Here is a 27,973-nt window from a genome sequence, read left to right as displayed (position 1 = left end):
TTGAAGCTGCTTATGTTGTGATCATACTGATTGCACAAAACTGTATTTGTTAAACTTTGAATGATCTACTGGGTGTGCTTGCTATCTCCCTATTTCAACAGATGGTGTTTCATGATCAGATTTTGTTGTTGCAAGCACCACCGCTATGTTTATAAGCTTATCTATTCAGGAAACAAAGTTAAGTGAATCTGAGCAAGGGAGGCCATCACCCTGCTGAATAATTATTCTGAATTACTATTGTAATCCTTTATTGCATATCTCAACACTAGAAAGAGATCAAAAGAAGCCGCGATGATTCCTGTGCATGGATATGTGATTAATGTTCATTGAACATTGTTTTGTACACGTAATGGATTGCTGTGATCAGTGATGAGCATTTTGCTGACTCGACAGGAGGGAGGGGGTTCTCGGTGTACTTCATAAGGCCATTAAGAATATACTCCCTGGAACACAGTCTGAATAATCCCTGTGGCTTTGACTTCCTTTAATCATCTTAGCCAAAGCATGGCTCCCAATGTGCCTGCATGGGAACACCTGTACTGGGCCACAGCAAATGGATGGTGGTTATCATCGTAATCACCCTCCTGTTCCTCATGCAATACTCAGAAATAAGCAAGCTCATTTATGCTGATCAAGAGAATGCAAAACAAAGCAAGTAAGCTGAACTTTAATGCAAATGACTGAAAATGTAGTCTTAGTGTCAGCTGTTTATCTTTATCATTTGAATCCATCCGAAGGTCTAGTTTGCACACATCCCACATTAGGGGAGAAACAAACACCACGGCAGGTAAAAGATACAGAATGCATGCAAAACTGGAGAAAACGTTTAAATAAGAGCCGGAGCTGCTATAAACTGTGGAAATATTCAGTGAAATGTGGCGCTGTATGTGCAGCGTTATTTTATTTTTTTAATGGTAAATTATTTGCAAGCAGTGAATAAGTAAGTAAAAGTATAAGTTATTTGAATGCTTTTTAAATTATTTTAAAGAAGTTCTTGATCAGTATTCTTGTGTGTGTGCATCAGGTGGCCATTAGCCACAAAATGACTTATAAAACAATTACTTATATATATTATATATGTTTATAGACCATTATAAAACATTAATAAACATTAATAAGCACATAGATGCTAATAAATACAGTGGGGTTATGTTTCATTTGATATACTCTTTAGTAAACGAACAACTTGTAGCTACAGTTTTTAAATGCTAATCGCCATTCAGGTGCCGGGCTCCTGTTGCCAGGAAACCGTGGCTTCCCATTGGCCGCTGCCGCTCCACGTGATGCCGAGCCTTGACGTCACGCCCAGAGGCTGTGGGGCTAAGCAGAGTGTGTACAGCGGATCGGGAAAAGAGCCTGGTAGAGTTTGGACTGCGAGCACCCGGGAAACTCCAGCTCACCTACCACACAGCTCTGCTTCCTCTGAAACGTTCACCGTCCTCGTACTAATAATGGACTTCTAAAGAGACTCCTAACGAGCCCTGCACAGCAACTTGAAAGCGAGGTAAGCTGTCGCTGATGTTGTGTTCGTCTCTTCCTTCGCAGTTTGCCCGCTTCCTCATACTTTGTTTCCCACTCCTCCTCAGTTTTCCCTCCCCGCAGCTCAGGTGAGATGACTTTACAGGTTGAAGAAGCGTCCTTGTACCGCTTCCAAAGCGCTTGCCTCCACTTTTATTCGCTTGTCTTAAATGATCAAAACAAGCAGCCTTTTTTGCACATGTTTTTCTAACATAACTTTGCAGTTACAGAGGTATTTCGCGACGCTAGCAGCGGATAAAGCTTTACCTACATTTCTAATCGGATGAAGGTGCTTCTTCTTGTCCTACATGAGCCCCCGAGAGGAGGAGTAGGAGAAGAGAGGTGTTCGTTTTCAGTCTTTGCACTCTCCATTTGATTGAAGCAGGAGTGAGAACAGGAAGTGAAAAAAGAAGGGAGTCCTGCTACCACACAAGGCTGAGTGAAGCAGGGTATCTCATTTCAGCAAATGCACATCAGTTAGCCAGTGGATTAAAGCAGGGCAAGGGTAGCTTTACTGGACTGGTGGTGCTGCTTCACCTTTGTCAGGTGAGTGGGCAATCTGCTTTCTGCAGAGTTTCTGGTTAAAGTGTGGGGTGTCTGGTCAGTGCACTAATAAGCTGTTGGAAGAAGACCCAGAAGGAAAACGCACAAAAAGGAAAGCCACTGAGAAATCACCAGAAAGCGTTTCAAATATTTGCAGGCTTCTGCTTCTCTTATCTGAGTCTTTTGCTTTTTGTTTGTTTAGTGTAGTTGCATGCACTGCAGACCACATATAAGCCTGCTTGAGCTGCATATACTTAAGGCAAAAAGTCTCTGTTAGCTTAAATAACAGAAGTCTGAGCATTTTGACAAACATAACGTGTATTTTAATTTAGAATAAAATAAATCCCACTTGTAGAGGCTGTCCTTTTAATTTCTTTTGAGGGATGGTAAAGGCTTCAATTTTATATAAGTAAAACTGAAATGAATTGAATCTTTTGCTTTATCAAGAGACTATGGCTTAACCTGACAAAAATCATGTTTAGTTTTTCCTATAGAACACACATAAAACATCCCTCTCACTCTTCCTGAGGTTGAGCAAAAGTAATTAATAAATTTAATGCGAGTTAAATGGGTATGGATTGATTAATTTGGTTAGCTCATAACAAAAAAGCTGAATATTTTTGCTGTTTAATAGCAATCAATTGGTAGCAATTGGTGCCCATTATGTGAAGATTTCCTCCCAACAGCATGTAGAGTAAATAATTAATATATAAAATATTGACTCTGTTGGTTTCAGGTTTCCATGAGACAGACCAGCAGCTAATGTAGGATTAAACTGACTGAAGCTGCATCTCTAAGTAGCTCCTCCAGGCTTCAGTTGAACTCGTGCAAATTTCTTTCTTTTTTAAGGCGTCTTTTTGGTTTCATTTTTGGATGTAAACACTGCGGCGCATTACGGTTGGGTTTCCTCTGATGGTTCCAGTGAAGTGGCCACGGGGGGATCAGACTGGGAGGTGGTGTGAGGGGGAAAACATTAACGGACACAGAAGCCGAGAAATAAATCCGAGAGTTCAGTGGTCCAGAAGAAATGGGAGAAAGGAGGTTCATTCGCATGCAAAGAAAACAGAAAACACACTCACACACGAAACCTCTAGCTTCCAGACTTCTGATTCGATTTTAGTAATTCAACAGCTCGAGCGGCCAATACAGCATAACAAGATAATTGAAAGACCTGTGGAGGGTGGAGTCGAGATAATGGCCCCCTTGGTGTCAAAAGCTTTCAGGATGTTCACAGATGTGTGCTAAATTTGAACAGATGTTCTATTTTCACCGGCGTGGGTGTCTTCTCAGTTTGTTTTGGGCCAGACTGACCGCACTGGCAGCCTGGTCTGTAGTTAGGCTTGTCTGAGCAGCAGTCTGCGCCTCTTTGAATTGAATTACACTTTTTTAGAGAGAGTAGACTGGAGGGGGGGGGGGGGGATAAAAGGAAGTGAAGGAGAGAGCTGGAGATAACACGTGAGAGAAGAAACAGATTCCGACCTGTCACATGGACTGTGTTTTGGATAGAAAGCCACATTTCTGGCATGCAGATATCTCTGACTGAGAGGGGTGGGAGTTGTTTAGTCATCTGATAGATTGACATTTCCATCTCTGTAGCCTTTTGTCTTTACAACAGGCTGTTTCAGGGAGAGACTCACATTTAGAGACTCGGTGCAAAAATAAGCGGCCCTCTCATGCAATCAGTGGCATTTTGCTGTGAGTGTGTGATGGCGTTTGTCCGTTCTGCAGCTCTGCCTCCTTTGGAGTCGTTGTCAGAGACGCTCCTTTTTTTTCTTCTTTTTTTCGTTTTTATCTTGTTCTCATTCGCTCCCTCATAATGGCTTCGGTGTCATGATTGTGGTTTTCTGCAGCGCCTTGACGCACAACGCTGTCTCACAATGGGAGCTCATGTGCGCTGAATTATGATGAAGTTGTTGCCGTGGGAAGGGAAGAAGTCATTTTTGACATTAGAGAGCAAAGTGCACATTAAGCATATGTCAAACGCCAAAAGGTTAGTCGCGCAAGCATGAAGTTAAAGCTAGAGGAGCAGATGGATTAACTGTCTGTTCTCTATATCCATTAATAAAACTGGATATTTTTCAGCTAGGCACATAAATTTGGTTTTATTTTATTTACTTATTTATTTTCTGGGGATTTACCAATAAATTGCTGGAATATTGGCTCCCTTGTCTGATATGTATCCTTGAAAAAAACAGTAGCTGTTATTTTTCTGTTATTTCACATCAGATTTGTGCTCGCTGAGTTTTTAAAGAGTATGCAGTGAAAGGCAGAAGGACTTTCTTTTGTTTACATGAACAAATGAGAAAACAAAATGGTTATTTAAAACACCAGCATCATCCCAGACTTTCACAGTCAGAAACTGGAGCTCCATCAGAGACATAATGATGTTTTCCCCCCAGATGAAATGACACACAGGTAGTAATAAAGGCATTGTTAGGATAAACACAAACAATAGGGGGTGTTAGAAGACAGAAGTGGCTAACTTTAAAACTTTAAAGCTGTTGCTCACACTGAAGGTTAGTCGCTAGGCCCAGGTTACCCTGGAAACCCTCTGATGTATTTATATATCTTGTCATAAGTCAATCACCAGTATCCTGTCATCGGCAGTGGCTTCATTTATGCGTCTCAGAGTCGAGAAAAGTGTTTCATTATTTTCTTGGAGTTGAAGGTTGTTGACTTTCAGCACTCTGGTTGCCACGTCACTGAGAATCACTTCCTGTGTGGATGAAGAACTTTAGTTTTTGTTTTAAGAGTAACTTGAGTTTTTGTCTCGGTTTTAATACCAAACTTTTACATTTTATGCAGCGAGTGATTGTTTCATCATCTGAATCATTTCTCCTTTATTTGATGATTAAGATTAATGATTAAGGGTCTGTGTGTTTTGACCAGTGGTCTATAAATATGTTTGGGATCATGTCACCATAAAAATCACGAAGTGATCAAATCTGAGAATCCAAAGCCAGAACATTTCAGCTGAATAGTCATTGATTCAGCTCTGGATGATGTTTCACATGTAATTGGAGTTGATTAAGTTTACCAACCTGCTTTGACTTTTAAGTTATTTCACTTTTCCTAAACCTAAACCTTGAGTCGCTGTCGTACTAAGTTACTACAACTGAGTTTCACTGTTGGTCTGTGCATCCTGTTTCACCGACAGAAACCCAGTGAAACCTCACTCACATCCTCAGACTGTGTTGGATAATCAGCAGCTACACTCTGACCTTACGCTAAATAACACGGCAGATAGAGTTGCTCGGAGACATTCAAGGAGCTGCTAAGGCATGCTGCACCGAACAGCCGTCGTCACTTGTAACGTGAGTGTGTGTGCTCCCAGAGCTATGCGGGCTGCAGCAGATATCCGAGGTGCTTTGAGATGTTCGGGATCATCAAGCATGTGATCGCTGATGGATGGTGGCCAGAAGATGTTTATATTTATGTGTTTTAACCTTTGACATGAGTGAAACCTCACTTTTCCAGCTGCATGAGACTACCTATGATGCTTCAGTGTGTCTTTGTGCTTCGTTTCTCCCATAAAAAATGCAGGAGTTTGTCGGCTTTGCACTTCACTCCGCTGGAATAACTCCGAAGTTCATCTATAACTAAAACTGCGCTTGTAAATAAGGCTTTCAAGGCCTTGTTGTTTGTTTTCATACTTCATTTTCATGCACCAAACGTCAGTCAAGTTGAACCCAACAAAGCAAACTGGCAGCGAGGATGAAATGAATTTAATAGAAACAGAAAGGACGCGAGATGAAGAACATTTTAAAGCTGCCAGCTGCTTGAATCTCGTCCAGTATTTCCCTTTCATTTGGAATATGTGTCGCAGCTTCCTCTTGGCACGTCTCCTGCAGAAATAAGACAGTTTATTCGTTTTTTTTTTTGTTTATCATTTTTGCCTCATGCTTCATCAAATCACCTGGTAACATCTTTGACCATTTATCCATTAAAGTGGTGGATTTACGTGCTAGTTAACGTGGACTGGCCTGAATTTTTGAATATGGAAGCACTTTAAAAAACCCCACTAAAAATAACATGGGGACAAAGATCTGTGATTTTCAGGTTTGAAGGTCATACTAAAGCCTAGAAGGCAGCATATAGAAGAGTTTTAAAGAGTTATACAGCCACAATCATCTGATCACAAATTCTTTCAAACGCAGATGAAGTGGAAGAGAACTGCAGATAAGCTACTCAAAGACGAAAGAGGCTGGTTGTGACGTCGGTTTGCCGTTGCGTAAACCGAGCCTCTGGGGGCGTTCACATGTGTCCTCGTTTAATGTGAGATGATAAAAGTGTCATTTTTAATATCTTATCACAGCTGAGATGAAACAAACTTTTGAATTGCGGGTGGAGATTGGATTGCCGTCCCCGTAGGTCTAATAATTGCTTGCTTGTTAGGTCGAGGATAGCCGCCCTCAGCTCTGCAGCGCGGGTACAGATGCATCATATTTCATTATGAATGTGTCATTCATAAACTGCCTATCTGCGATCGTGTCTCTTTCGGCCTCTCGCGCACTCCGTTGACCTCCTCAGTTCTCTGTTCTTGGATTATCTGTTGGACTGTGGGGTTAAGATTTACCTGCAGGATATAAATGGAGCCTTGTGGCTGTTGCGTAAGTGGGCAATAAGATGTTCTGGGACGAATGCCGTGTGGAGGCCCTTTGAGTCAAACAGCACGAATGAGTCAAGTGTAGTACAGTGCGAAGAGCTGTCTGCATACTAGGGCTGTGCAATTCGTTGGATTTTGTTTTCAAGACTATAAAAAGATAAAACGGGGATTGTGGTGATGCTCAAATCCATCTTTACAGCAGCGGCTTTTGACTTTCTCGAAAAACTAAGCCCACTTGCTGTCAGACTGATGCATTTTAAGCATGTTAAGATCTATTTTATGCCAAAAAAAAAAAAGGTTAAATATGTGTGTAAGTACTGAATCTTCCTTTCTACATGCGGTTGATTTCGGTGCAGTTCTTGGTAGATTTAAAGGTGTATTTTCTCTTCTCTTGGCTTTGATCCTCCTGTTGGTGCCACTGATGATGCTGGTGCTGCAGGTGTGCAGTTTGTTTGTTGGGCTGTTTTTGGAGTTAAATCTGCCTGGAGGCCCAGCAGGTGTATCCTGTCTTCTGCTAAAGACCTCAAACCTCGAACACTAAAGCTCATGGTGGCTGTGTGTGCACCGTCAAGGCCGCACTGAAAGTGACAGCCTGTTCTGGAGAGCTTCACTAACACCTGTGCAGCCTGAGGTCAGCGGCTCTATCTCAGGCCCGTTCTCCCCTCCTAGGGTGAGACTAGCGTCACACTCTTGTGCTGACCTTACGAGATGGTTGAGGGAGAGCCCGGCTAAACCGCAAAATCCGTCTACTTGTCAAAGCATTAGTTATGTAACGGTGCCATCGCTGGTCCACCTGCAGCACCAGGTAAGAGCCTTACCGGTTAATTGTTGGCAGTGATCTCACAGAGCTAGAAATAGCGGAGTTCTTAGGGTGACTGGCTGAAGAGATGTTCAGCTTTTTTCCCATCAGTATTTCTACTAAAATACACACAGACCTTCAACCAAGAGCCGTTCCTCTCGACTGTCTCAGAGGGCTGCATGAACTGTGCATGATAGTGGAAGATAGAGAGCCATCCATGCCTGAATCAAAAACACATCATTAATGGCAAACCTGCTGCAGCTAAGCTTTAATTTAAGTTGGATTTAATTACATCTGATTAACTGAGGGAGACGGTGGTCAGAGCAAAAGGTTAATGTAACATTAGCGATGTTTACATGTGCAAAATTTCTTCAATCTCATTAAAGCTCAGATCAGAACTTCACTGTTTACACGGACCCTAAATAAAATGATCGTGACCCATCATGATGTGTGTTTACTTGCCAAATAAATTGTTTTGACATCAGAATTTTCTAACCATCCGGAAATAGTAGAAGAAGAAGTTGATGTCCGATATTAAACAAACACCACTGTTTGGATTTCTCTGGCTAATGTAGCTCCTGCAGTTAAAATGTAGTGCCACCGAGATGGTTTCTAATGTGCTTTCAGATGCTTGTGAGCAAATAATGATGGTAGTAAAGTGGGTTTGTTTGCAGCTGTAACTCCTGTGGTTACCCATAATTGCAGGGTGGTGTGTAAACGGCCTCACATATCATCATAGGAGTAATACTGTGCATTGCTAAATACTTTATGTGCTTAAATCTGTCTTGTAGTTTTATACATATGTTTGTATGAAATAGTTTGTTAGTTTTTTATGAGCGGTAATAAAAAGGACAGTAAAACATTTGCTCTAATTGGCCTGTGCTTACTTACCAATTAAACTGTAAATCATCTCATCAGTCACAGATCACAGTGGAGAGAAAAGAAAAGCTCAGAGGAGATGCAAACTAGACACAGATAAACCTAAAGTTAAGTTTTCATTATATTAATTATTTGGCTCGTAATAAGTGTGCAACACAGCTCTGTGAGAGAAATGTGCAAATACAAATTAGACTGGGACAAAGGGGATTGGAGCATTAATTCATAGCCTCAAAGCATGCAAACGGTCTAATTTTTCAAGGCTGCTGTGTCCTCATCAGCCTTTGTGCCGTTCGAAGTTTAGTCTGATTGAGCTGCTTTTCGCTGGAAGATGTGGTGAAATCACTGATTTTATTAGTCTGAGAACTCTTCATCATCATCATCATCATCATCACTTTATTTCTAAAGCACTTAAAAAACCCCAACATAACAGCTCACCAAAGTGATGTATAAAAATGAGAAAACCAGAATAAAACAATAAATCAGCTATAAGTTAATTCATAAAAGCTATTGAATTAATTAGCTTTTATGAATTAACTTATAATTGTATGTGCCTGCGTATGGTACAGGTACATACAAAGGGCCAGAGTACAAGACAGATAACAGCTCACACTGGGTAAAAGCCAAGAAGTTTTAAAATCAACAAGAGATGGAACCTGTCTGACCTCCAACAGCAGCTCAATCCACATTTTAGGAGCCAAAACTGCAAAAGCTCTGTGTCCTCTGGATTTATAAAATATCTTTGGGACAGTCAAAAGCATCTGGTTAGCTGATCTAAGAGCACACAATGGTGTGTAAAGGTGAAGCAGCTCAGACAAATCAGAAAGGTTCAAGACCATTAAGTTGTGTGCTCTCTTGTTTGTACCAATTAAAAATAGTGCAGCGCCGTTTTGTACCAGCTGTGAGAGGGAGGCCTGGCTAATTCCAATCAAAAGACAGTTAAAATAATCCAGGCAAGAGGCATGGATCAGTGTCTCTGGGTGGCTTCTAGACAGGATGGACTTGAATTTTGATAGCCACCTAATCTGAAAGATAGACGACTTAACCACAGTGTTGACATGTGACTCAAGTTTTATACTTAGATTAGTGATGCTGGATTTTTTTTTATGTGGGGCCAAAGAAGAAAAGTCAAAGGTAGGGATACAGCTGGAGCCACAGGATTTAAAAAGGATGACCTCAGTCTTTTTTTCTGTAAAAATTATGGATATTTAGCGCTGTCCATCCCCTGATGTCATCGAGACAATCAAGAAAATGCTGAACAGAACCAATATTTTAAAGGAAAATAGATTTGACAGTCATCAGCATATAAATGAACACTTTCAAAATTTGATATTCATTCAGGAAGGCCTTCAGCTGGGTGTAAATAGCTTTTTTTCCCCTAAGGTAACTTGGAGATCGGCCTAAAGTCTTTCAATGATGAGGATGTACAGATCCTGAACTGGGAGGAACACTGGCTTGAGTTGAGTTGCCAGTTTTGTCTCTGCTATATCAGTTTATTCTTGTGTGATTATTTCAGCTCTTTAATGGTATGTACGGAAAATTAGCAACGATAAGCAAATTTTATGTAGAGTGAAAATAAGCTTAAAAGCAACACATAAACATATTTAAACTGTCAACATGCTTTAATCCACCTCTGCTGTTTCCTTTTTTTGTAAAGCCATTAAGGGCAATACTAATTAACCTTCCCCTTCTGGTTTAAAGTAATGGAGAGCGGACGTATTAGCTGGCTCAGTTCCTCCATATTAATGTTTAAACAGCGAAGCTGGAGGGACTCTGTGTGATTAGGACCGCAGCTAAAAGCAAGCAAACTAACAAGCAAGCAAACTAACAAGCCATCAGTCGTAGGAAGTGCCGTTTCATTCTTTTCTGAGTAATAATTCGCTTTTTTTTTCTTGTTTATTTGGGCCCACTCACAGCGATGAACGGGAGTGATTGCAGGGTCAGTCGTCATGACTACGCAGGACCAAATAATCAAAAAAATGTACCCGAATCCATCGAGCAATTAAAATGCAGATTTGAGGCTGTGGTGGCACCAGTCAACGTGTCAGATAAAGGATGAGTTTATGAATGAAGTGGAAATGTCAGAAAATGTAGGAGAAAAATAAATGTTCAGAAAGGCAGATAAGCTAAATATATAAGCTTATATAAAAGATAAGCTTCTTGTCACAGTCGAGCTGAAGGAAAAAACAAAATAAAGAGCAGCTAAACTAGTCAAATTTATCAGAAGTGCAATATATATTTCAATAACATGCAATACTTTTTCATACCACAGTCAATTCATAAGTTACTGTTTAATACTTGAAATGACTTCACATATTGTCCCCACATATTTGTAAACATATTTGAATTTATTTGGCTTTGTATGTGTACAAATGGCAAATAAAATATTTTATCTTTTTAAGCTGAAACTAAACTAAACCAGAGGGTTGGGCACACATACGTAACAGAAGCTGTGTTTTTGTATGTTAGGCGTAAAAATGTATTTTGGATGTGATAAGATTTCTTATAAAGATGGATTTTAAATTTGGGGTTCAAAGACACTTGGGGGTCTGGAATTCATAGCCGGAAATGATTTGATGTCATAAAACTGATGGGGGACTGTTTAGACCATTAATGGGTACTACTGGTTATTAACATTGATTGCCTTCAAGTTCCAACAAACCTGGATCATCTATTCACTCTGTTTGCAGTTGTCTTAGCAATCCTGGGTATGCAGAACTTGCTTCTTAGTCCTAAGCTGTAAATACTGTGTTATCTTTTCTTGGATGATAAAATGTCTGTAAGGAACCACTACTTCTTCCAGGACAACCATTCACTAGGGGGCAGAGTGACTGCTTCATGACTCTTTGGGGTCGTACAGAAATGAACTAACAAAACCTTTCAGTATCGCAGGATGTTTCTAATTTTAGAGATATTGCACTCTGATTCTTACATGTGAATCAGCAACATGATGTGAGGTTTTTATTTTTGCTCTAAATGCGGTGAACAAGTAAAATAAGCAAATAAACAAAATAAGCTGATAAGTTTTTTTGCAGGCTCAATAATTTATCAACTGATACCCTTTCATACAGTAACTTTTAGGACTATTAAAGCTTATTAGAAGTAGGATAATTAACAGATGTGCCTGACAAAGGAGAGCCGTAAAGGTCACCAGACTCAGTATAGGAATCACTGAATGCCCATAGGCTGTATATAAAAGATGGTCACAGTGCCTCAAACCTGCATTCTTTTTGATGTCCAGCAGGGGGCTGGTGCAGATTCCACAGAAGTCTGTGGGAAATCAGACTTAATGCTTGCTTACTAAGGCTTCAGTGGGAAAGGGTTCAATCTGTATCCTCCTCCTGCTTTTTTCACATTCATTTTCACTTCACCACAAAGACATTGTGACTTCTGCTACATCTCCAGGGGCTGAGCTGAAGGATCAACAGCAGTACAAACATGAACGAGAGCAGCCCACATTACCAATTGGTCGAGCTGTTTTTGCCCTCATGTAACCATACACAGCTAATGTGCTCTGTTACTTATACAACAAACACTGGTAAAATTCTGTGTAGCATACACAGACTACCAATTTTCCACAAAAACATGTGTTCCACAGCAGGCTATAGTCTGCAGGTTAAGCAAAAAAGCAGCATTCCTTAAAATCTGGTTTAAAAAGGGTTAAAAATAACGCCAAAGATCTAGAAGTCATCCTGCAGATACCAGAAGAATCCTGAGGAGCGTAATGTTTAGGGAACGGTGTCCTCAGATTAGTGTGTGTCTTTAATGGGTTTATGAAAGGATAAAGCCCCCCTCTCTGTCCATATATCAGCTATACCCTTCAGCTCCAGACTGTTTGCGTCTGTCTAATTTAACGTACATCCACCGTGCAGTCAGAGACCCCCTCCCCTCTGTGTAGCGTTTTGCTCCGGGATAGGTGTGTAAACAGGTGCTAATCTCTGTTCCCGCTGCCGCAGAATGGGAGTGAACTACTGGTAAAACAGCAGGGAGCTCTTCTGAGGTGGCTGCCACACTGTCTGCGCTCATTGTTTACTCTGAGTTAATTAAAGGATTATAGCCGCCTGTTTATGGAACATGTGTGAGTGTGAAATAAAAGAAGACGAAATTGGATTTAAGAAAAACCAATAAAAACACAGACTGTTTAATTCAAGGCGCGCGCACACACTTTCACACTTGCTGCAGGATTACTTAAACTACTGTCACTGCTAAATGAACTGATGAGGGTTAAATCTGTTTCCTGCCTTTTTTTTAATTTTATTTTTTTTCTGTAGCAGAAGTTTGATTTAATCCTCTTAGCTATAAGAGCTCATGCTGTTTCCACAGTGTGCATGAAGCTCTGTTAATGGATTAATGGATCAGCTAAATGAGCAGAAAACTGTCTGCATACATGATGATGATGATGATGATGATTAAGAAACTGAAGACTGTACCTGTATGTTTCACTCAAGAGCTTACAATAGACTAACATGTAGTTATTGTGAGCTAATAAAGTTCACATGTGTTTGTTTCTGCTACATTTTATGAGGTTTACAAGTTTCATTGTTAAGATTTGGAATAGGAAAAAGGCCAAAAGCCTGAGTGTAAACAGAGAGGTCCTGGAACTTTATTACCCTTCCTGGAGCAAAGTACCTCCACTGCTTCGACCCGACCTGACATTGCTGATTGTATCTGTCATTATCCTCGGCTAAGCTTTTTACAGCTTCCCTCTTTCTTTAGCCTGAAGAACTCAGCAGCAAGCAGTGTCACAAGGGAGGGTGCTAAACATATTAGCTACAGGGGAAGACGATGAACTGTGTCCTCTGCTGAGTTTCCTTTCCTTTCTGCACCAAATTATTAGTTATGGAGGAGTGCAACATCTGTCACACTGTGTTTATCTTACTTTCCTCAATCAAAATGAAAGAAATGCTGTCAGATGTTTTGATATCAGCTCAATAAGCCATCTCGGCTGCGATTACAGAGGATGTTGATAGCTGTGTCTGCGAATGAGCCTCAGAGTTCATGCAGGAAATGAAAGATGCATCTGCAGAGATGCATGCACAGGCAGAAAGGCATGTTATAGGTGTGGTTGTGCATCTGTCGTAGTGCTACACCATGAGAACATACAATGGTCTTGTGTTGCAGTTGCTTGTGCACAAGATCAAGCTTATGCTTTCCTTTTATCGTGTGTGTGTGTGTGTGTGTGTGATAACGTTGCATTTTTCCATTTAATCAGCCACCAAATAAATGAAAAAGATAAGATCACATAAGATAAGAGAGCATGTGCTAGTTCAGCACCACATAAGTGATTCCCCTGCAGAAAGATAAGACAGAACAGTGGAGAATATAAACAGATTTAATAAGTGACATTAATTTAATCAAAGGCATTAAATATAATTTATAAGTGGTACAAATTATTATTATTATTATTATTATTATTATTATTATTATTATTTGTATACTGTTTTTGTCCTTCCTATTTTTCATTCTTCCTGACCCTTGTGCTGCTCTAACATGTGAATTTTCTGGGTGTGGGGTTAGTAAAGTCTTCATCCAAGGGAAAAATTTATAAATGCACATTTTACCAAAGTTTGTTTGACATGAGCAGCACAAGTAAATGTGACGTTACAATGCTAGGACATGCCAAAACTCCTTAAGGGATAGGTTTACTGCAGTTTACTGTTTTTTGCTCTCATCAGGCTCATTTCTGGCTGCAGCATGCACTGATAAACACGGAGGGAGACCAGCATTTAGCAGATAATATTGGACTTTATGTTTATCAGCTGATGGCAAACTCGACTCAGCGAATGAAGCTGCTGTTCCGTGGGTGATGAATGTATATTGAGCTATTCACTCACTCATATGACAGTGCAAAACCGTTTTTCGGCTGTAAAATGCGGATTTATTGCCTTGCCTAAAAATAAAAGCTTGTGATGAATGGTTTTATGTAAATATGAGATATTTGCGTGGAAAAGTTAAAGTGTGAAAATGCATTAAGCGCTTTTATTCCCATTTATATCCGCTTCCCGCCTCCTGTCTCAGTAAGCCTTGAGGTCACTGCAGATGATTTTCTAACAATCTTTTAATGTCTTCTGTTTTCCGCTGTCAGCAGTCTAAAGCATCGCTGCCCTCACACCGACCACAGCCTCAACGCAAGCAGTGACCATGGGTAAACAGAACAGCAAGCTCCGTCCCGACGTCATGCAAGACCTGGTGGAGAACACGGACTTCACCGAGCACGAGATCACCGAGTGGTACAAGGGCTTCCTGCGGGACTGCCCCAGCGGCTCTCTGTCCATGGAGGAGTTCAAGAAGATCTACGCCAACTTCTTCCCTTACGGCGACGCCTCAAAGTTTGCTGAGCACGTCTTCCGCACATTTGACGCCAACGGAGACGGGACTATAGACTTCAGGGAGTTCATCATCGCCCTGAGCGTGACCTCACGTGGTCGGCTGGACCAGAAACTGAAGTGGGCGTTCAGTATGTACGACCTGGACGGGAATGGGTACATAAGCAAGGCCGAGATGCTCGAGATCGTAACGGTGGGTCTTGCTTTGTTTTTTTTGTTCCTTTCTAACTTTATTTCCCTCCATCTTTCTGCTTCTCTAGCTCTATGTACCCCTCAGTCTTTTTAGAGGGAGCTGCATGCCATCATGCTCCCCTGCTCATGAAACTATTCCTGCAGTGGAGCAATATTTTGCTCAGCCATCCATACCAGCTGGTGCATCATATCTGCTTTTGTGCTCTGAACCATTTCACTGCCCACAGCGGGGAAAGCAACGATGTGTAATTTAAGAAACCAGCAGTTCCTCTCTGCTTCCCTAAAAAAGCCTCGGCTGCGATGTGTCGTCCACCTTCTGATTGTCATATTGGCTCAACACTAGTTGGGACAGCTGCGCACTTCCCCATCGTTACTCTACAGGAAACAGGCTCCTCGCCTTATTGGACGAATGCTTCAGACGTCAGTCGGAGCATCACGCACGTTCTCACACAACCCAGCAATCCTGTACACATGTTGTTACATCACACGTTGCGGTGCTAAATTGAGCCGAGTACCAAAGAAGGTGTAATCCCATTCTCCAAAGTCGGTGTTGTTTATTTAAAGCGCATGCGTAAGGTGAGATGGAGCCTATATCTGGACATGATCCGATACATTAGCTGTTCCACGCCGAGTTTGAATTTAGTCTGTAAGACACAGGGTGGCTGTAGCTACAATGTAGCTTACCATCACCAGTGTGTGAATGTGTGTGTGAATGGGTGGATGACTGGATATGTAAAGCGCTTTGGGGTCCTTAGGGACTAGTAAAGCGCTATACAAATACAGACCATTTACCATGTACCATGATGAATTAAGTTTCTTTGTAGTAAAACTGTTTTTAAAAAAAAGTTATAGTCATATTATGAGGAAAAAGAGCGGTGAACTAGAAATTTTTAGCTAATCCAGTCGAAGGACCTATTTGTCCATTCATAAATTACAAGAACTACTATGCTTTCATGACTCATCCAGTGGGAAAGCTTTCTGGCCAATCAGTGGCAAGCATTCTGTTGACGTCACATTTGTGGGTTGACTCAGCTCACCTGGAATCCTGGCAGAGATAGTGGGGGGATACCAGGGTCTGCCACCTCATGGCACACCCTAAAATTCGGGCCGAGTGGGTACTAGTGGAAAAGAAGTAGCTTATGAGATGATGAAAGGAATCACCATCTAATTTTCAGTTGCAATGATGAGAAAATTCCTCACGATAACAACAAATGTTTCACTTGTTCTCCCATTAAAATCATCCCATGCAGAGATGCAGTAATGAAAGGAAGGTGGGAGAAAAACCCCACACCTGCAACCCTTCAGATTTAACAAAATCTGAATTAACAAAAGTGATTTTCTTTTCTTTTTTTTAAACCTTTTTTTTAATTGCGTAAATTTTCTTCTGCTCCATATATTTAATAAAACCTAAAACAATAATGTCAAAGAGTCTATTTTTTTTTTCTTCTGTTTTTTTTTTTTTTTTTTTTTTTTACATGAACGCTTTCTGTTTATTTCTCTGCGGTGAAATCAGACAGCAAAGAGTGAAAAATAAATGAAAGGGCCACTCTATCTTGCTTCTTCCCTGCAGAGATAAGTTGATCAATGGGTCACTAAGATGATCTTTTTTTGTGCACTTTGCAGTTGTGCTTAATGGACTCCAGTTTTCCACTGAGATATCATCTGTTTGTAATGCATTACAGCCACTCTTAGAAAGTTTGAACCTGCATAAATGGACATTAAGGTTATTTTGTTGTTCAGTGCACGAAACACTATTTCGGCACTATTTTTCCTTCAAAATGTACATACTGAAACTGTTTTCTTCCCCCATCTGTCTTCAGGCCATTTACAAGATGGTTTCCTCTGTGATGAAGATGCCTGAGGATGAATCCACACCTGAGAAACGCACAGATAAGATTTTCAGGCAGATGGACACAAATAGAGATGGTAAGGCTTCCTTATTATCTGTTCTTATTATTTCCATTTATTAATGTCAGCAAAGGATGCTCATGTTCAACATTGCAGTTTTTAAATAGTTTGTCTACAATACTTATACTCAGCATGAGTATGTATAAGCTCTGGTAGTGGAGAGAGGACACTAAGTTTAATCAAAAGCAAGCACTTTATTGGCTGTTTGTAGTCCAAATACTACATTAAGTAAAGAAAATCAGAAATCAACACAGAAAACATGGACAACATCAATAGATGATCTGCAAGGAAAATGGGACTGTTTATACACTGAGAGCTGATGGGGAGTGAAACAAATGTGAAGGCAATCAAGACGATTGTAAAGGCGGAAAGTAAAAAGGTCGAAAGCAAGGAATTTAAAAAAGGTGAAACTGCACTTCTATAAGGAGGCAAACGCTAAATAAGATCTAAAGAGGAAGAAGAGCCACAGGGTTGAACAGAGGGAACTAAAAAACCCAGGAAGAGGAATTCAAAAAACCAAGAATTCAAAACTGACACTAGACCACTAAAACTCCATAAATTCAATAAGAAGTAAAGCCTCGTCCAGACAGGAAGTGATTCCCTCATCGCCAACAGACTCCAGTCGCCACGGTAACCCTGCAACCTATGCATTACCTTGCAGTCACTTATAATCTGTGCCGCCATGGGTAGACGCTTGTATCGCTCGCCTTGTAGTTGAGAAAAGTTCATCTTAGGATCCGCCCACTTTGCGTTGCCATTTAGTAATTACAAATGATTTCCTGTGTGGACGCAGCCTCACGATCACATTTACAAGTATGGAAACCCTCAACCTGACAGTAACAACAACAAAAAAACTAGCAATTCTTAAACAGCAGTGAAACTAAAGAGAAATCACAACTTAATAATAACATTAACGGTGATGTTAATAATAAAAGCAAACAAAAAAGCTCAAAATCCACACAAAACCCTGGAATCATGACAGGATCTCCCTACAATGAGTTCAGTCAGCTATGACTGTGTCTACAGCAGCCCCACCCACCTTCTGTTCAAACCTTCTGTTTGCATGGGTTGTCTTATAAAGAGAGCCAGATTACGACACCACCCCACACACACAATGCACATCTAAATTTTGAAGGTGCTCTTCAGATTTAGAGGAAACTGTTTCACTGGCAGCAGCAGCAGTTATCAGTCTTTTTAACTGCTTTGTTTTAAATTGCACCATTACAGGAGAGGAGGCCTGTTACTTCATGACTCACTGCTTTTTCCAATTTTTTTTTTTTTAGTTTTATTGCAGCTACATTTTAAGCACAAATCCATTTCTTGATTTTTCTGTGTCTGTCCTTTAAAACTGGTTCCCACTCACAGTTGGTGTGGTTGTGCTTGTTGTCTCTTCCTCCTCCTGCCAGCGTTTGCAGCAGTTCATGGATTATAAAAAAGAGCTGAAAAAATAGTGAATATTTATTTATTTATTTATTTATTTTTGAAGCTGCTTTTTAAAATTGAACGATTCATATTGCAGCACCTGTTAAAGTCATTTATGTCTTTCACAGGTAAACTGTCCCTGGAGGAGTTCGTCGAGGGAGCGAAGAACGATCCCTCCATTGTCCGACTGCTTCAGTGTGATCCCAGCAGCGCTGGGCAGTAAAATGAAAAAAGGACTTTTTCCACTGCAGTTTAATAGATTTAACACATTTTCAAAATCTCTCCCATCTGACACACCTGAGATTTTTCTCTTCCACATGGGATACCTCGAGCTTTAGAGGCACATGAACGCAAACAGACACAGATTAACATGCACATGCTACAAATAGTATATAATCTTTCAGACTCCTACATGCACACACAGCTCATGCGCCTCTACGCCTGGTCAAAAACTCCAGACAAACACATGTGGGTTATCTCACATAAGGTACAGATATAAGTCAAAAGAACTGAAATCCCATCAAAGACTTGTGAAACGCAGAGTGAAAGCTGTGCTTTGTGTCTGAGAGGACGGCCAGTGAGGATAATTCAGCACATTTGTGAGGTACTTTGAGCCAAATCAAGTTTTGGCTGTTTGTTTTCCTCCCCTTTGTTGTTATTGAAAGCATTATTCCTGATGTAAAGGGAGTCATGCTGGCTTTGTTCTATGTGACTGACTGACTGGGTGGTTCTTTAAGTATTGCAGTGTAAATCCATGTCAACACTGGAAAAAATGAAGTAAGTAAGTGTGGGACTAAAAGCGTTCTGAGCTTACAGTAGACTGAAGATCTGGGAATTGTAGTTTTTAACCAAAGAGTAATTGTAGATGGGGATGAAAGATTATTATTTTTTGTTAATTTTTGTCTTTTGTTTGAATTTTTTTTGTACATTTTGGAGGAATGTTACATGGAACCAAAACTGACTCAGATGTCTAAATGAAGGGGAATATCGTGACTACAGATTACAACCATCTGCTTCTTTGAAAGTGACTTTTCATGCCAAGTTCTGTGTCCACACCCACACATACAGTATGTACACACATTAATTTTAACTACAAATACACAAACTTGGCATATGCATAGAAACCGAGCTGTGATTCTCCTTCAACTATAGTTCAACAAGTGTATAATTTGAAAATCAAAGATAGATGTTATATGAATATATATAGTACGTACTTATATATTCTTTTACTCTGTGGTAACATTGTAGCAATTTGCTGCAATGGAAGAGATTCATTTTAAAATGTTGACATATAAATTATTGGAATGTGATGATGAACATTTTCTTTTCTTTTTCTTGACAAACATGATGTGGAAGAAAGTTGTACAGTATATTCACTCATATTTATGCTAGAGATGTTAAAAAAAAGGAGAGGACCACACATATTGCTATGCATTCAGCTTTGAATATCATCTGCTGCATTTTAAAACTTTTAAAAGTCTCCTACACTGATGTAAGATAATAAAATGCCGGCAGTTAAGTTTTTCCACTTCTCAGCGTCGATGTTTAAATTTCAATGTAATCTTACATTTTTGCGCAAATGTGACGTCGTGTCCTGAACGTGCAATTTTTGTCTCACGTGCAAAAAATAAAAATCAATCAATTTCAAATTGATGCTGTGACAGATGTAAATGATAACGGTTGCTTAACTGACAGGTCGATGTACTGACGTTACCGTACATAACCACCTTTATTTGTGAAGCACTTTAAAATGACCACAATGGACCAAAGTGCTGTGCGGAGGAATAAATTATACATAGTAAAGAACTACAACACACTAGCTCACATGAGGTATAGAATACACATTAAAAATACAAGTGAAATTAATAAAACACACAAAACATTAAAAGTAAAACAGCCATACAATATTACAGATGAAACAAGGTGAAATAAAGTCAGCATCTCTCAAGCAAAAGGTTTTTTAGGATTTAAAGCTGAACATGATGTAAAGGAAGTCTTCTTGTCTGGATAAATGTGATATTAAGGTGGAAAAATGATAATTTAATTAACGCTGTTAACATTTCAATGAGGTAATTGGTACTACAGTCTCACATGTCATTTCAATAGCATCTTGTGGTCAAGTGCCAAATGTAGAGGAATTTTAAAAAAGGAAAAGAAAAAAACAGTATTGTATCTGTTTATACTGTACAGCTGTGACCTGTCGAACAAAAAAAATAAAATCCAAAAAACTGTCATTTTGTAGATTTTGTATTGTTAACTTGCAAAATGTGTTCTGTGTAGGATGTCCATTTTGTTATTGAAATAAAGATAAAATGGGGAAAAAGGCTTATTGTTTTTTCACTGTCTTTAATGAATATTTAATTTGAAGACACACTGTTAAGGAAGTTGACTGGAAAAATGTCTACGTCCATTAATTGCTTTGTAATTTTCTCTGCAGGCACCTCCATATGGGTTATATTTGTGATGTTACCAGCGGTCCCCAACCTTTTTTGCGCCACGGACCGGTTTATGCCGAACATCATTTTCACGGACCGGCCTTTAAGGTGTCGCGGATAAATACAACAAAATAAAACTAGTACCAGTACCGAAAAAAAGATTTATTCATAACACACGTGAAAAGACCCAGGAAAACCGAGTTAACGATAAAAACGATAACAAAATAACGCTGAAAACCGATAAAAACCCTGAAAACCATACATTTCACACCTGAGCCTCAACTCTCGCGGCCCGGTACCAAACAACTCACGTACCGGTCCGAGGCCCGGGGGTTGGGGACCGCTGATGTTATGACAGCTACAAATACATGTTTCTCCACAGGATTAATTAGTTATATTTGTGGCCTTTTGACTCCTCATGCCATAGCAGTCTTATAATCCCCAACAGATTATATACAAGGCTTAAAAAAAGTGGAAAACAATAATGCTGGATATCTGTATTCATATGGTCTGGGTAATGTGTTAGGAACTAAAGAATGCCATATTGTTTGATGGAAATGGAAATGACCAACCCACAGTGGGCCCCCATGTGGTTGTGCGTGTGCCTGACAATGTCGGGGCATGCTACTAATGAGTTGATGGATGATGAGAGATCTCCTCCCACATCTGGATCCGGGCATTACTGAGCTCCTGGACAGTCTGAGGGGCAACCTGGTGTTGTCGGATGGACCAAAAAAATAATGTCCCAGAGATGTTCAGTTGGATTTAGGTCAGGCAGCCTTGGGGGCCAATCAGTGTATCAATTCCCTTGTCCTCCAGGAACTGCCTGGATACCCTCTCCACATGACCCCGGGCATGATACCAGTCCTGCTAATGGGTTAAGGACCTTCTAAGGTCCTTTTCAGGACTCCCTGTCTCCTGGAATTTCCTCCATGCTCTTGAGACTGTAACTTTTTCTAGAGGACTGCCGGTGCAGCCTTTGGTAGGGTCCAGGTATGGCCTCATGCTACTACTAGTAACACAGATCCTAGCCAAATACAAAGCTAGTAAAAACAAAACAAAAACCAACAACAGAAAAGATGAGGAATGACAAAAATGTCCTCCAACTGTAAAACCACTCCTGTTTTGGAGGTTTGAACAGAGGGCCCTTTATCATGTTTCCACTGAGTGCAATATTTTTTGGTGATGTAAAATGGGGAAACAGAATGACTCCAACCAATTTATATAAAGTCTTATTCGTTTTAGTGTGTGGTTTGTGTTTAGTGCTAATTGGTAAAGGCTAACATGGTGATAAGCTATGAAAAAATGGCATGCTAGCATACCTGACAGGTGCCAATACTAATGCCAAAATGAAATAATTAATAATTAATAGAAATTACAAAGCATCATGAAATAAACTGTCACTGCAATTCAGGGGCGATTCTAGGATCAGAGCTTTGGGGGTGCTGAGCACCCAGAGAGCTGCTCATCCAGGCAAGGTAAACTTTACTCATCACAATGAGACTTCATCCCCGTCTCTGTCAGTCCCTGCATCCCTAAATGCCTCCAGTTGTCCCGAGTTCTCTCTGACTGCCTCCTTGGTGCATTTAAACCCCTGTTCCTCCCTGTCCTCATCGTCTGTTGTCTTCATCTCCATTATCAGTCATCATAATTTTACCCTCTCTGTGCAAGTCTACAAATTTCTTTATTAAATCACAAGTTTCTTAAATTCATCGAGTCTCTCTGTGCCTGGGTCCTCGTCACAAAACATGACATCACTGTTTTGTACATTTTAACACAATTTAATCCCCACATTTTTGAAAGACTAGCAAAACACTTTTTTGAAAAGTCTGTAACAAAACCATCAAATCTGATCAAGGTTATTAAAATGCTGCCAAAGAAGAATGGATTGGAATAAAAAAAAAAAATACATATCCTAACCTTAATTACTGGGGAAAAATGATAAATGATGCTCATAGTGAGTAAAAAGTAAACTGTGTGCATTTTTTGGACAGAGATTCACTTCTAAAGTGTATGTATAATACAATACAGATACATAAAAAATACACTCCAAAAATAGAAGAGTCCTTGAAATATACAAAATATTATTAGAAAATGGAGACACTTGGCCTTCGGTACAATGTATACAATGTATGAAAAGATCTTTACTACAGATACTACTGTGGCTCTGCAGATTTTTTCTTTTCTTTTAACCTATGTCGCCTCACCTTGAGGTTGGTAAATCTGTCACATTTTGGTGGTCAAGTCTCTCACGCATCTCTTTCTCAACTGACATCACAGCCAGGTGCTGGAGTCTGCTTTGACCCATGGTCCTTCTCAGCCAGGTATGGAGCTGACTCAAGACACTAAAAGACCTTTCACAGCTACAGCTGCTAACTGGGTTTGTTAGGGCAACCTGAATAACAGTTTTCAGTTTGGGGAAGATCTGATTATCCAGAAGACTGTACAATGTTAACATATCTGGAATGGCACCAGCCTCACTCTTGAGCTTTATAAAGTCTTTGGCAACCGTGACTTCCTCTGACTGAAGCTCAATATGGTAATGCAGTGCCAGGGCTGACAACCCAGTTTGTTTTGCAGATTCTGTATAGCAGCTTCAATATAGGGAGAACACAACTTCCAGATTGTATGAGTTGTTTGTATTAGTTGTTTGTCTTTCTTTTTCTTTGCCAGTTTAATAGTTACTGTTTTGCCTGTTAGTACTCCCTGTCTGTTTTCTTACCTGGTACTTCCTGATCTCGTACTTTGTCCTCATGTTCCCCTCTTTCCTCTCTCCCTCTTTGGACTGACAATCTGTACACACACACACACACACACACACACACACACACACACACACACACACAACAGGAGTTATAAGGTTAATGGGCATCCATTCAGTTAGCTAGTTAGTACCTTGGGTTCAATATCGGCACATGCACATATGGCAAAATAACCAGTTTCTCTCATTACATTTCAAACAGGACAGTGGTAACAACAGCAGGCTACGGACAATGTTAAGTTTTAGATTTTAAATAGGCTGTATACATTTCAATGAGATCAACAGGGCAATCAAATATCGCTAATTTTACTACAGAGCAAACATCATCGGAAAACACGTTTTCAACTAGGGCTGCCACAAACAATTATTTTGATAGTCGACTAGTCACCGATTATTATTGCAATTAGTTGACTAATCAGATCATGCATCCATTGGATGTACAGCGTACAGCTTATTGCACCAGCATTCATCTGCTCTGATATAACTATCATTAGCTTACAGCTTTAAGTGTTTAAGGTATGTGCTAACTAAAAATAAAGACAAGATGATAGTTTATTAAATTTGAATGAAATTTGCAGATTGTTTCGGTGAAGTTTAATAAACTCATTGTTATCTAAAATATAACGGGACACCGGAGTATATTCTCGAGCATCTCACACTTCTGATAATCAGTTGTCTGCTTGACGTTTATTCAGCTGTGTAAAAACTATAACTTTAATCTCAGCCTAACCGATTTACTCAGGAACAAATAAAATACTAAAAAAAACCCAAACAATAACATTTTTAAGTTATCTAAGTGACTTATATATGTTTAACCTGAGTAGCAAAAGACCGCAGTGGGTTTGAAAACGATTTGGCAGGAGTCCGGTGTTCTCACGGGCTCTAGTGAGCCTTGCCCCCGGCTAGCTATCAAGCTAGTGGGTAACAGACGTCTCCGAAAACGTCGGAGCGCTTTTGAAAATATGTGGTGTCTTGATAAACTGAGGAGATATTTGAGGTTTACCCAGCTACATTCTCGCCTGAAAATATGCTAAACCTTTATTTTGTGACCCAGAAAGAATAATAAGAGTAATATTAAAACTAACTAGCTGCCGCCATTGTTGGAAACTGAGCTGGGCTGCGCTATGAATTCTGGGACACAGCTCCTTCTTCTTCGTTGGGGTTTGGCAGCTGGCATCCTTGTACATGCAGTGCTGCCATCTTCTGTTTCAGTCCGTTATTACACTCTTAAATTCTACTACTTGTTCCTGCGTCTTTTATGATCTTACAAAGCTTCAAAGAGACATCGACTATTAAATCAGTCGTCGATGATTGTGATAGTCGACATAATCGTGACTAGTCGACTAATCGTGGCAGCCCTATTTTCAACACAGCAGGTTACCTGGTGTAATGTTTTTCAGTTAAAAAGAAACATGGTCTGACTCCTACCTAACTATATAAAGAGTAACTGAAAGTTAAATGCAGGTAATATGTCCTGTTTTAAGCCAGGCACTTCCACCTCTGCTCCGCTGCATCTCAGTCACCATCGCTCTGGCAGCAATGGTAATACGGTGGCTGGGAAGTGCAAAGCGCAACAAATTAAAAAACCGCAACAAATTAAAAATCCACAACAAATTAAAAATCCACAACAAATTAAAAAACGGCAACAAATTAAAAAACCGCAACAAATTAAAAATCCACAACAAATTAAAAATCCACAACAAATTAAAAAACGGCAACAAATTAAAAATCCACAACAAATTAAAAATCCGCAACAAATTTAAAATCCACAACAAATTTAAAATCCACAACAAATTAAAAAACCGCAACAAATTAAAAATCCACAACAAATTAAAAAACCGCAACAAATTAAAAATCCACAACAAATTAAAAAACCACAACAAATTAAAAAACCGCAACAAATTAAAAATCCTTGACGGAAAGGGATTGTCTGAAATACCGGAAGTGACACAACGATTAGCCTAATAGGGCTTTTGGAGACTGATGTCACGAGAGGGGCGTGGCCAGGATTTTTGGTTGAGGCGCCATGTTTCTGGGCCGAACAAAGCGCTAGCGAAAGAGGAGCGAAAGTACACGGATAGCACCAGCTATGGTTCGTACTTGCTGTGCGGTCGGTTGTAAAGTTAGATCGCACGACTGGCAAGGGAATAAGGTTGAAATGGTTTATCTTTTCATTCTTTCCCCACCTGGAAGCAACATGAGGCAGCTCATGTGTCGGATGTTACCAAAGACGGCGTCTAGTCTGGATAGCAGCTGTGAGACGAGCTGATATCTCTTCTTTTCCATCTCCAAATATCTGTTGGTGCTCCAGACATTTTCATTCCGGTAAGTTATAGATATGTTCATATCACTCTTTATCCGGTCTTTTAAGTCTGACATCACTAGCCGTGTCTTGGCTCAAACTCTGCTACAGGTCCATAAATCACACGATCACTGTAGCATCACTGAGTGTTGAAAAACTAAAGTCTTTCATCTGTAATAAAATGATCAGCGTTCTGCTCAACCATGTGTAATAATTGAGTTTATCATCCAGGCATCCATGAAAACGAAATTAGCAGGAAGTTAGCTCGCTAGATTCCATCTAAATAGAATATAGCATGTCCTGACTGCGGGGTTTTGGAAACAAATTCAAACGTACAGCTCTGCTATCACTTCCAACATAAATGAAGACAGAAAACTAAACAGCAGTGACGTTTGTAGGGTTACTGAAGTTTGGCTAGCTGGTGTATAACGATGTGCTACGTGACCGCTAGCGACACAGCTATGTGAGCATAATATAAACACTAACTTTTTCCACTTGATAAAAGTTATCGTGAGGATTCTCGGTGGTCAGGAACAAATGTAATCTCATGGCAGGATGCTGTAAACGGACCAAACTTCAGCCAGGAGAACTGAGATAATCCATCCACAAGGATGAATAGGATTAGTCATTCATATACTGCTGCATGGGCTGGGCTGTAGCTACATCGTAAGGTTTTAAAAACTGAGCTTTCAAATGATTAGTGGTGATAGAAGCCGAGGGAGGCCAACAGTGATCACTTACTGTTTTTAGGAGTTTGAGATTAAATAGAAGACAATACAAAACATTAAACATGTTAACAACACAAAACCCATATTAAACGCAGACTACTTTAGGCCTGGAAGCAGGATTTGTCACGCCATCACTTAAAGACCAGATAGCCTATTAGTTTTCTTTTCGATGGACTCTGAGGTCATAGCAAATTATAAAAAAAAAACATCCTAATGAGTGATTTTGCAGAACTACATTCTATTTATAGCCTTGTTAATTATTTGGCATTATTGCAGCAAACCAGCCTATGAAATGGATGAAACACATCGTGACTGGGTTCCAGCGCTACACAAGGGACCTGCTTCAAACAAACCACCATGCCAATCAGATTACTTCTTCCATGTGAGGGTGAAGAGGTGACCCTTCTGGATAAGATGGTGAAGGTTTGCTGCCGTTTTGGTGAACAGTGTGGTAGTAAAACCAGGGAAAAATGAAACTTGCTCCTGTTAAATATTCTTAAGTCTTGTGCTGTATAGATAGTGGTAATTTTTCAGAAGATAAATTGAAGTAATTGATAGTAAATTAAGTAGTATAATAGTGGGTGATATCGTGTAAATGCTGTCATGATTTTGTGTAAACATTTTGTCTTTTATAAACTATAAATGACATGGATTCTACATTGTAACTGATGTGATGTTCTATAATAAAAAAGAGGCAAAAATTAGTTTGTTTCTTTATTGAACTTTTGAACAGTGGTACTCAGTCAGTACATATTCAGTAAATGCAAATTATTTACATGGCAGTGCACTACAGGCATAAATCTAGACCCCTAGATAAAACATTATGGCATTAGAGCAGTGACAACTCCTCCACAGTAGCAGGTGGGATTTTTCTATTTTGAGGACGGCTCCTTTTACCTTTCAATATGGATGGTCTGTTTATGTTTTGATCCAGAGCTGTTTTTGGGCAGCTGAAGAGGAGAAGTCCATCTTATGGCCAACCTCTGGCTGTATCTTGGTCATATTACCAGGCAAAACCCAGTATGCAGGTTCATCTGTAACAGCCCTTGTGCCACAGATCCGTACTGTTGCTTCTACTTTAAAAAGAAGAACAGCGACATGGCTGCAGGTCTCCACGACTCCGGCCATACAGGTGCAGTGGGCGGCTTCAACCTTCCCTGTGATGCTCACAATGACCCATGGCTGTAATGCTGGTTCATTCAGTCTTTGAGAGTGCAGGACCTGAAACACACAAAGTTAATTTAAAGACAAAGACTCTAATGAGCCAAGGCCGACATAAATGTGTTTTTTATCTACTTTGTTACATTTATGATAAATGGATTGGAAAGTGTTTAGAAAGTTAGCACATACATTTAATTTTCCTTTTTTTATGTATCCATCTATAGAACGCTGCATGTTATATTCCAAATCTGCCTGTTCTCTTTCAGAAACCTGCCTTCAGAAAATGAAACTAAAGTATGTAATCACTTTCAAGATGGAGAAAGCATAAAGTTTGACTTTAGGTGACAATCATGGACACGTAACATGATAAGGAGATTCTGCAGGTCATTAATCAAT

General features: G+C 39.9%; 1 protein-coding gene across 2 annotated transcripts; it reads left to right on the top strand.

The window, feature by feature from the left end:
- Positions 1-1,317: 1,317 nt before the first annotated feature.
- LOC102789872 (neurocalcin-delta B) lies at positions 1,318-20,514 on the top strand. Of its 2 annotated transcripts, none has more exons than XM_006787893.3 (4): positions 1,318-1,504; positions 14,431-14,861; positions 16,681-16,786; positions 18,319-20,514. In XM_006787893.3, exons 2-4 carry the CDS (start codon positions 14,484-14,486, stop codon positions 18,411-18,413), a joined length of 579 nt encoding a protein of 192 aa, XP_006787956.1. In that variant the 5' UTR covers positions 1,318-1,504; positions 14,431-14,483; the 3' UTR covers positions 18,414-20,514. The 2 variants fall into 2 exon arrangements, with proteins under 2 accessions (XP_006787956.1, XP_006787955.1); XM_006787892.3 differs by having other exon boundaries at positions 14,428-14,861.
- The last annotated feature ends 7,459 nt before the right edge of the window (positions 20,515-27,973 follow it).

This window comes from Neolamprologus brichardi, chromosome 22 (genome assembly GCF_056152115.1).
Source record: "Neolamprologus brichardi isolate AB-2024 chromosome 22, ASM5615211v1, whole genome shotgun sequence".
NCBI lineage: Eukaryota > Metazoa > Chordata > Actinopteri > Cichliformes > Cichlidae > Neolamprologus > Neolamprologus brichardi.
The sequence above is the reverse complement of the archived record's forward strand: the minus strand, read 5'-3'. Positions and strand labels throughout refer to the sequence as shown.

Excerpts from the sequence above, each read along its gene's own strand:
- LOC102789872 (XM_006787893.3), top strand. The coding sequence starts at position 14,484 with ATGGGTAAACAGAACAGCAAGCTCCGTCCCGACGTCATGCAAGACCTG. Across the intron at positions 14,862-16,680 it reads AGATGCTCGAGATCGTAACG|GCCATTTACAAGATGGTTTC; the intron begins GTGGGTCTTGCT and ends ATCTGTCTTCAG. Across the intron at positions 16,787-18,318 it reads GATGGACACAAATAGAGATG|GTAAACTGTCCCTGGAGGAG; the intron begins GTAAGGCTTCCT and ends TGTCTTTCACAG.